The following is a 10,885-nucleotide window of genomic DNA, read 5'->3' as shown; positions in this document are numbered from 1 at the left end:
ATAAATATATAAAGAGATATGTGAATAACTTACCTTACGGTCAAGTATACCAAAGGAGTAACTCCACATGCGCTCGTCAACTCTCAACGGACTCTTCCGCATCCGGTGGGCGTAGAGCATGCGCAATGCATGACGCTATCTGAGTCGTTGGTTTGATGTACCTCATTCTCATTGGATTTCCATGAATGAATTTAACTCATCAGAATTTTCTTTGACTCATATTCAACAAAAAAGAATGAATCATTTAATACCCATAAAAATGATTTCTTCATGTAATGTAAACATGTTACTGCTTTGCTAATCAAACACATGCCCTAGTTGATTTTTTTGAGTGTGGTTTAAATCTTATCTCTCAGACAGACCATTCTCCGTTGCTATAGGGGAACACACCTTGGCCTCTGCCCCAATTTACAGTGGTGTGCCTCAAGGGTCTGTGCTCGGTCTAGTTCTTTTCTCCTTGTACATGCTGCCGTTGGGATTAATTAAAAAAAAAAAAAAAATATATATATATATATATATATAACATCTCCTTCCACTGTTATGCCATTGATATCCAAATTTATTCGCCTTTAATTAATTCTGATGTCTCTGCTTCTTTGCAACCTCTGTTCAGCTGTCTTCATGAGGTACGTCCTCTTAGGTCCTCTTGCTAGCCATCTCTTGCTCACTGTAAGAAACCTCAGAGTGTTCCTGATTAGCTCTTTTAATCTAGAGAACCAGGTCTCCACAGTGGTAAAAAGCAGCTTTTACCAGTTGCGCCAGATATCTCAAGCAAAACCGTTCCTTCCTTTAAAGGACCTTGAAAAGCTTATCCACGCATTTATCACGTCCAGACGGGACTACTGTAACTCCCTCTGCTTGGGCCTCCAACACTCTTCTCTTTACCAATTAGTTCAAAATGTAGCTGCATGTCTCTTAACAGATACTAGAACCTATGATCACATCTCTCCAGTTTTAGCCAACTTACATTGGCTCCCTGTTAAATATCATATAGATTTTAAAATTATTTTGTTTACTTTTAAAATTCTAAACAATTTAGCGCCCAGCTAACTATCCAAACTCCTGTATTTGTACAATCCAAATAGAACACTAAGATCTTCCAATCAGATGCTCCTAACGCAACTGAGGTCTTGTCTGAAGTCCAGAGGTGACCGGGCCTTTGCTACCGTAGCACCTAGACTCTGGAATAACCTCCCTGCTCATATTCGTACCTCCAAGTCTATCCAGTTTTTTTAAATTGCATCTGAAAACTTATCTCTTTACTTTGGCTTTTAATTCAAACTAGCAGACTATTATCTGGCTTGTTGTGTTGTCACCTATATTGTTTTTTGCCCTGTTCTTTCTTAACTGTTTTGTTTTAATTGTCTCATTCTATTGCTCTGTCTGACTGTGAAGCACTTTGGTTTTTAATATGTGCTACTATAGAAATAAATTTTGATTGATTGATTGATTGACCTGAATAGAATTAGTAGGTCGTTAGCAAGAGTATAGGACTTTACTCCCTGCGAAAGTGGCCACCCATAACTCTACCCAATTAAATTTAAGTAAATGTAAGTGTTTGTAAAAATGTACTTTTATTGAACCATGTACATTCACTCATGAGCTGCTGTAAAATGAATCAAATGGTTGAATTGCCACCTCAGCATGCAGTCAAGTTCTATAGAGTCTTGCTAATGACCTACTAATTGTTTTCAGGTGTGTTGCAACAGGGACTCATGGAAAATTCTCAGGACAGCGGCCCTCAAGCACCGGAGTTCGAGACACCAGTCTACACTGTGCACTAAAGCATTAAAAAAACATGTCACTCAACACACAACACTGCGTGCCATGGGTAGTACTTCAGTTAGCCAAACCTAAAATAATACTTGATAATAATTTAAGCCTAAGACAAGATATTTTCATGTATTTTCATTTTCAATGAAATCTTAACTTCTGCACTCTGACGGCTACAAATGATTAGCTTAATTAGGTTGATTAGATTAAACCAAATCAAAAACTGTAGACCTCACTTTTAGAATCAGTGAGCTATGATATTATTGATTTCATTTGTTTTACTTCAGGAGACACCACTTCAAGGCATGCTTTAACACTAAGCAATGCTAAATACATTTTAGAAAAAAATCTAAATTAAAGCATTTACTGTCAGATGTGAAGAAATGATTAGTTGAGTGACTGACAGGGGATTTCTAAGAATCGCCCCACAGTTCTTCAGCTAAGACACCTGAGTTAGAAAACACAAACACTCCAGTCGTCTTTACTCGCAAGGGCAGTCACAGAGCGCTCGTCCTTGCAGGAGGGCACTCGCACTCTGTCACTGTCTGCGTTCTTTATTTATACAAGCTGGTCACATGTGTGTACAAAGATAACAAAGTTATTCCAAGAACTCAGAGCTGAGGTTCCCCTTTCCTAAGTCTGTACGTTCTTAGAAAAGAGGAAGCTGTTAGTTGCTAAATAAGTTTATCACACAAGAGTTCATGTGAAAAGTCACGTAGACATGTGGATTGCTTAGTGATCAATAAAAAAAACATGTACAATTTTCTTCTGACAGTGACTTTATTTAATTACACTTATTTAAGCTATTTATTATTATTCACTGTTATGCAAAGTCCTGCCATGCAAGTGTAATGCAAATATACTTTTTATATAGCATGCCAAAAAAACATTTTTTATATTTCTCAAAATAAATGTGGTGACTTCTTCCCCATCATGTTCTTCTTGGTATTCTTTTCTGGTTTCAGTAAGATGATATAACATTTGGGTATAAAGATGCAAATTAGCAGTCCAAAACTAGATGCAAGTATTGCAAATATTTCTACAGCAACACTGAATTTCCCAGGGGAGCTGACATATGCTGGGATAAATGTAATCCATACTGCACAGAATATTAGCATGCTGAAAGTGATCAATTTGGCTTCATTAAAATTATCAGGCAGTTTCCGAGCTAGAAATGCAAAAATGAAACACAAAATGGCCAGTATTCCAATGTATCCTATCACAGCCCAATACCCTACAGCTGAGCCAAGGGCACACTCTAAGATGATTTTATCTTTGAATTCCTTAAAATTCTGAGATGGGAAAGGAGGTGAAGTTGTTAACCAAATGATGCATATGATAACTTGTATCAGAGTGAAACCCAGAACACAGAGTCTTTGCTGTACATGTCCAAACCACTTTTTAACATTAATACCTGGACCTGTAGCCCTGAAGGCCATTAACACAACCATTGTTTTTCCCAGAAGACAAGAGATACAGAGGACAAAGGTGATGCCAAATGCTGTGTGTCGCAGCATACAAGACCAGTCAGATGGCTTACCAATGAAGGTCAGAGAACACAGGAAGCACAGAATTAACGAGAAGAGCAGCAGGAAACTCAGCTCAGAATTGTTTGCTCTGACAATGGAAGTTTTCCTATATTTGAAGAAAATGAGTATCACACTAGCAGTCATGCATGTCCCAAATAAAGATGCTGCAGTGAGCAGTGCTCCCATAATTTCTTCATATGACAAAAACACTGCTTCCTTCTTTATACAGGCATCTCGTCTTTCATTTGACCAAAACTCAGGGAGACATCTCACACAGGTGGCAGAATCTGAAAATTTTATATTGAAGCAGATTTTACAGTTGTTGAGTAAAGTTATTTCTGTAACTGCTCCAAGGAAGAAATGTGTAGAAGACATGCACGTGCTTTCTCTCTTACAAGCAGTATTTACTGTGAAAAAGGTTTGACATTCAAGCTGATGGTAAAAGGCATACTGCACTTATCACAACAGCAAAATTTTGGCATCAAGAAACCAGTCCCGAACTGGCCTTTCTGCAGGCCATAACTTTCAATATTTTTAAAGAATTTGGCACATAATTAAAATAAAAACTTGACAAGACCCACTCTGATGAGCAGCTAGAATCCTGTATCAGACAAGAATAGGACAATATTCTTCTTTCAGACATTTACACAGAAAAATGAGCAAACAAACAACGACAACAGCAAAAACAAAAAACAAAAAAACAAAACTGGAAATAATAATCAAAATATTTCTTTATGAGATTTGCAAATAAATGCATTCTGCTTTTCTGTATATTTTAGGCCAGGGTGGCCAGGGTGCGGCTCTTTGCCTGGTTTCATGCAGCTCTTACATACATATCAAAGTTTGTGTTTGTGTTTTGAAGTTTTTTAAGTGTGCCTATGCCAAGAGGCACACTTATTACTATTCGTCGGATTTATTATTATTATTATTATTTTCCTACAGTTTTGACACAAGGGTTACATATGTTATATCATTTTGTGCGGCTGGGTCTGGACTAGTATGCTATGACTTTTGGTGCTTATGACTTTTATAGTTTTTTAAATATTTAGATTTTAGTGCAAATTTTGGCCCATTTGTAGGCCCATGAGAAAGATTCAACTTTTGGCCCCCTAGAAACAGATTTAAAACTTCATTTGTGGTGTGTTGGCTCTCTCTAGTGGTATGTCGGGAGTGGTATGGCCTGTCTACCCGTATTTGGATTACCGTAATGACGACAATATCAATGGCGCGCACAGCATCGCTGCTTTCAGGAACCATTTGAATTTTTAAGGTTGCGCGAACCATTGAATAGTTACGGTAACCGCAAGGGTGTATGCTTGGTGGAACACTCCATATCCCACAATTCAAAGCACACCTCTACCGACTCAAACAATGGCAGCCACCACTTCGTTTAATATATTGCTTTTATTACTGTTTCTAGGTCACAAAATAAACTTTTAAGATATTTTCAGGCGAGAATGTAGGTGTGTAAACGTCAAATATCTGCTCGTTTGTCAAAACATATTAGTAACAGTGCTCTTGCGATATTGCTGCTAGCACAGCTAGCTAGCTAGCACGGCTAGCGTCTCTTCGCTAAAAAGCACCCGGGCTTGGCTTACAGTGAGGCGGCTGACACTCGTTTCACCACCCGATCACTCGCCAAGAGACTGTTTCTCAGCTGGACCTATTTTTCGTTTATATGGGCCGATAATTCATTTATTCATTTTAGTAACGGTATAAACAGTGAAAGGTGGTTGTCCAGATGCTGGTCGATGTGGGAAAAATAACTGAGTTTTTGGTGGTGGCTAACGTGGAGCTCCAACAAAGGGCAGCTAGCCCTGACAGAAAGGACATGCGGGAAAAGGAACATGCGGGAAAAGAGACATGCGAGGCGGCCGCCGATCGACCGGTGGTGGCTAACGCGGAGCTCAATCATGAATAAGGGAAACCGAAGGCAGGAGCGTGAGGTGAACTGAATTTCAGGTAAGAAGTTATGAACTGCACTCTATCTGGGTCAGATATAAACCGAGTTTAGGTGTAGTTTATTTTTGTTGTGCTGACAGTTACAATAACTTGTACTGCGTGCTAGCTAGCACGACAGAGTTTCTATACAGCTGTGTGCGTGCTAAGTTACTGATGTTGAACTTTATGACAACCTCTCCTGTCATTCTCTCGCCTGTTGAAACTTCAATCATGAAACTGATCAATGATCGGCTTTTCTCTCGTTTGTTTATTGCGCTAAACAACAGCAGCAGCACGTTTAAGCTTGATCAGCTGTTGTTAGAATTCATTTGATTTTAATTTCTAGTATCAGCTGATGTTTGCTGGAGCCACAGCTGTAAAAAAGGGCTGGTCGAAACCAGGAGATGTCCTTACTGAATCATCAGAGCTGAACTGGTGATGGAGAAACAGGTTTACAGGTACCTTTTAGGTGACATGAATGAGTTGAAGGGAAGTTATGAACTGTTTCTGAGAGACAAATAACACCAAGCTCCTTTTTTTGTGTAGCTCACAGCTGGTAACTGTGCAGGGGCGGATCTAGCAAAGCTTTTGGCAGGGGGCCAGGTAGGGCATTAACAGGGAAAGGGGGACACAAAGATATACTTTTCTTTCTTGCTCTCATATAAAATATTTAGCTTTTATTAAATAGTTATCTGAATCTTACAACCAAAGTTTGTATAATAATACACAAGATTGGCTGTAGACCATTGTTAATCATTCAGAACACTGTGTAAAAATAACAAAAAACAAAAAGTGAATGCAAAAGTGCATAAATATTTATTTTACGTGTTTGATGTGTGTGGCAGGGCGTGGTCTGCAGTGCCGCTGCAGGGGAGGTGGACCCACGGGCGTAAAGTCTGTGCTCTCTCGGCTGTTTTTTTTTGGTGTGTGTTGGGCTGTGAGTTGAAAAGCTACAGCCGGCTGTGTGGGTACACCAACCATGTGTGAAAAGTGGTCCATAACGTAATGCTTCAAAGCGTGTTCATGCAAACATTGTCGGGTCTGCCGTGGTACAATGGGACTTCTGCTCATGAACCTCTGTGCACAGCGTCTGCAAATCGGGGCTGTACGAAGTCACCTCATCTTTACACAAAACTGTAAGCTGTCATCTGTGAGGCGCGAGCGGTGTTTGTTTTTACCATAGTTCATGGTGGAGAATGGCTGCTCTGCTGAGTTTTGCTCTCTGTAGCCGTATGAATGGCAAACTACACTGATTATCGGTGGCATAGGCACACTTAAAATTTATTTTTGAAATTTTCGCTCTCTAGTTTGTTGTTATTGGTTTTTTAAAATGTGCGCATTCGCTTTGCTTGAGTTCAATATGGTATTTTCATCGAATGCGCATGTGTGTGAGATGAAAATACCGTAGGGGCAAGTTCACTCTCAAAATGGCAGGGGAAAAATGCACAGCTAAACAAAAATATGCTGGATTGGAAACATTGCATGGGCTAAAAAGCCATACAATGAAGGTAAATGCCTCAGTGAAAGTCTAAGGAGCTTGGAAAGAAAAGTGTCTGGACTTCTTTAAGTTGCTTGAAGACGTTTCACCTCTCATCGAGAAGCTTCTTCAGTTCTTAGAGGTCAAAGAAGCTTCTCGGATGAGAGGTGAAACGTCTTCAAGCAACTTAAAGAAGTCCAGATGCTTTTCTTTCCAAGCTCCTTAGACTACAATGACCTGGATGACTGAGAACCTTCACAGACTCAGTGACTTGTTGAAATCTTTGTCTCCTGAAAACGACAAATTAAAACGCATGGTATCAGACGTCCAACTGTCCCGCCACACTGTTGAACACAGAATATCGGACATTAACACGGCTATTGAATCACAGTTGCACTCTGACCTTCAAGCATGTGAGTATTTTAGTGTCGCATTGGATGAGAGTTGTGATATACAAGACAAGCCTCAGTTGGCAATATTTGCACGGTCTGTGTCAAACGATTGTGTGATCAAAGAAGAACTCCTGGATATTGTGCCATTAAAAGACAGAACCCGTGGCATAGATGTGAAAGAAACCATGATGGCTGCATTTGAAAAAGCAAATCTGCCCATAACGAAATTAACTGCAATAGCCACGGATGGAGCACCAGCCATGATGGGATCTGTGAACGGGCTTGTGGGGCTGTGCAAAGCTGACCAAACTATTCCTGACTTTTGGAATTTCCACTGCATCATCCACATGGAGCAACTCGTGTCTAAATCATTGAATTTAGATAACGTCATGAAGCCTGTGATGGAAATCGTCAACTATATCCGCACACATGCGCTTAACCACAGGCAATTCAAGAATCTCATCGCTGAGCTGGACCAAGGGCTTCCAGGTGACCTGCCGCTGCACTGCACTGTGAGGTGGCTGTCAAAAGGCCAGGTACTCTCTCACTTCTTTGAGCTTTTGGAATCCCTGAAACTGTTTATGGAAGAGAAGGACAAGGACTATCCCGAGCTCTCGGACATCAAGTGTATTATGGATCTGGCATTTTTGGTCGACAAGCTGTGTCATTTGGATAGACTGAACCTGACCCTGCAGGGTAAGTTAGAAAATGCTGCCTGACCTAGTGGAAAGTGTGTTTGCGTTTGTCAACAAACTGAAGCTGTTAAAGGCACATATTCAAAAGGTAGATTTATCGCATTTTCCCACTCTGCTAAAAGCCAGCGGTTAAGTCGCCAGCACCACCCTGAGTAAGGAAAGAGACAGATATGCAGTGCTGGTTGAAAACTTGCACAAAAGCTTTGTGACCAAGTTCCATGATCTACAATTGAAAAGGCCACAGATTGCATTCCTTGTCGACCCATTTAATGCAGAGACAGACTGTTTGAAAGTCCCGCTGGTCACAGATGAAGCTGCGGCTGAGTTGGAGATGATCGATCTTTATAAGGAGGACCAATTTAAACCTGCTTTAAGGGAAGGGACCCTTGAGTTCTGGAAAGGTGTGCCAATGGAAAAATACCGCAATGTCAAACGGGCTGCGCTTAAGATACTGTCAATGTTTGGTTCAACATACGTCTGCAAGTCTGTGTTTTCTACCCTAAAACATGTGAAATCAAAGCATCGATCTGTTCTGACTGACACTCATTGCTTCGAGTGGTAACAACGGAATACAAGCCAGATTTGAAGAGGATTGTTCAAGGCAAGGAATGCCAGAAGTCCCACAAAACAACATGCATTGTAAAAGAAAAATGCTATTGTAGTTTATTATATTTTTGTTTGTGGACTTAGAGTTTGTGTGTGAGAGACAGTGCACACAATATTCATTGTTGAAAATGACTGGCCTGTGGTTTTAGTACTGTAGGAGTCCATTCCTGTCATTATCATGTTGGTGTGTGACATTTACAATGAATCTGGCTGAGCAGAGGTGTGTGTGTGAGTGTGTGTGAGAGAGAGAGGGAGGAAGGGATGGTTGATGTTCATGTGTGCCCATGTGTATGATGTGGCTCTTTGCGGTAACACAATAAAAAAAAAGAGTGGCTCTTGGTCTCTGACTGGTTGGCCACCCCTGCTTTAGACAATGTTTTGGATTTATAAATTTTGTAGGAAACAATTCATCAAAATTATTAAATAATTCTTCAGAGGAATTAGTCCATATTTTTGGATGGCATGTGAAATTTTTGCTATGTGCGAAACTTAAAAAAAAAAAGAGATCTAACCTGTAACATTGCTGATTTCTCCCTCTGCACATTGTATACAGTCATAGCAGCAAACAGGCCTTCCTTTCTGGAGAACCTTGCGTGTTCCTGGCGGACATTTCTCGCTGCAAACTGACACAGGGACCTGCATGAATAATTACATAAAACTTTATATAAATATGAAAAACACTGCATGGTGTCATCTTTCCAACATGTAGCAATAAGCAAAAAACATAGCGTGAAACTATATAAAAATATGTATAAAATATGTACAGTTATAATATAATTTTTGAATATTTTATAGCTTACCAGCTTTGAGTTTCTTGCCCAAATTAAAGACTTGTTTTGGAAATTTAGCTTTTTTTCTGGAGCTAATGATATATCATAAAGACCAACTGTCACAAACTCCACAACGCCGTTTTCTTTTGGCTGCCAGTTTATAATTTCATACTTTGCTGCTGGATCTCCATTCTCATCAAAGTAAACCTCATCCCCTTCCTTAGTTGTGAAGTGACTCTTTCGTATGTGTTGTAAAATCTAAGAAATATGTCATAACTCAGTATATTGCATGACTGAGATCTTGCACACCCATTGACTTACGAATATAAGACATTAGCTCTTTTCTTAAAAACGTTTTTCTTTCTAATTGAACTTAATGTGTTAACAATAGTATTAGTTGGTTTTAAGCTCACCGTGAATGGATCTAGCTGCACTTTGTTGCTACATGCTTTATTACAGCTGACAATGTTGTGAAGGGCATGGGCCACAGCATACACTCCTTTATAGACATTGTTAAAGATAGGCATGAGAGACATATCAGTGAAGCTGTTTTGAACTCCGTTCAGATCTTCATGTCCAGTACACTCTCTCTGAATGTTTGCTGATGACGTTGACTGCCTAAACTTACAGTTAAATAATGTCTCCCAGAACTCAGTAAATAGTTCATTGTTAGATGAATTGAGTGACTTCACATCCAGTATGAACTCTCTCAGGCCAGTGACATGTGCTTTGGGAATGGAAAGGCCTATGGCACCATTCAGTATGTGATGTATATCCATTTTTGCTGTTTGCGAATCAAATATCCAAGACTCACTGCCTACCCACTGATACCCAGACAAGTTATGGTATGAAAACTCATGTATCAGAACATCCATCTCCTTGTGTGACAGAAAGGCAATGATCACCTTGGAGGTTGAAGCCTTTATAGTGCGAATTATTTCTCTTATTTTGTCAGATGGATCTGTTCTAAAAAAAGATACAGAATACTCCAGACAGATGCCCAGGCGCTGTGCAGTTTCTGTAAATGTGGCCATGCCATTATTTCCATAATCATTATTAGTTCTGATAGCTCCAACCCAAGTCCATCCAAAACGCTTGACCAAATGGGCCAGGGCTCTGCTCTGGTAGTAGTCACTGGGTATTGTTCTGAGGAAGGATGGGTACTTGGTTTTGTCACTGAGACAAGCACATGTGGCAAAGTGGCTGATCTAGAATTAAACATAAAGAACTTATATTTGAAAAAGACACAGAATGAGAGAAGATTAAGATGTTAAAAATAAGACAAACACTTAATTAAATTTGCTCAGAGGAGTTGGGAAAATGATTTAGTTACATTATTTCATTTTATAAAATATCAGTTCTACTCACTACTGGTACATAAAATGGTCCAATAACAGTGGCTATTGCTATGGTTGGAGAGGAAGAGGTCTCTCCCATTATGGCCTGTACGTGTGCAGGTCTGGTACATGATGCCTTGGAGGGTACAGACACAATTTCATTACCATTAGCCAAAGCCAGTGTAAGTCCTACACTTCGGGCAACATTGCCACAAGTATTAAAGATTTTATAGCCCAGAGTGACTCCCGGCAGTAGGTCTGTACTGTTATTAATCTCCTCAATGGCAAAAAGCATAGCTTGGGCAAACTGCAAATCTCTGAAATTTAAACTTAATTGAGAAAATTATTAATAATTCATAAAATAG

The 10,885-nt window shown here is 39.7% G+C and overlaps 1 protein-coding gene across 1 annotated transcript; it reads right to left on the bottom strand.

Moving 5' to 3' along the window:
- Positions 1-2,675: 2,675 nt before the first annotated feature.
- LOC102308600 (extracellular calcium-sensing receptor-like) lies at positions 2,676-10,845 on the bottom strand. The gene is made up of 5 exons (XM_005951905.2): positions 10,552-10,845; positions 9,597-10,391; positions 9,214-9,441; positions 8,926-9,049; positions 2,676-3,589 (listed from the first exon to the last, which is right to left on the bottom strand). Exons 1-5 carry the CDS (start codon positions 10,813-10,815, stop codon positions 2,676-2,678), a joined length of 2,325 nt encoding a protein of 774 aa, XP_005951967.1. The 5' UTR covers positions 10,816-10,845.
- Positions 10,846-10,885: the final 40 nt, after the last annotated feature.

Source organism: Haplochromis burtoni, unplaced genomic scaffold (genome assembly GCF_018398535.1).
Source record: "Haplochromis burtoni strain Fernald_Lab_line unplaced genomic scaffold, NCSU_Asbu1 Contig_1092, whole genome shotgun sequence".
Taxonomy (NCBI): Eukaryota; Metazoa; Chordata; class Actinopteri; order Cichliformes; family Cichlidae; genus Haplochromis; species Haplochromis burtoni.
The sequence above is the reverse complement of the archived record's forward strand: the minus strand, read 5'-3'. Positions and strand labels throughout refer to the sequence as shown.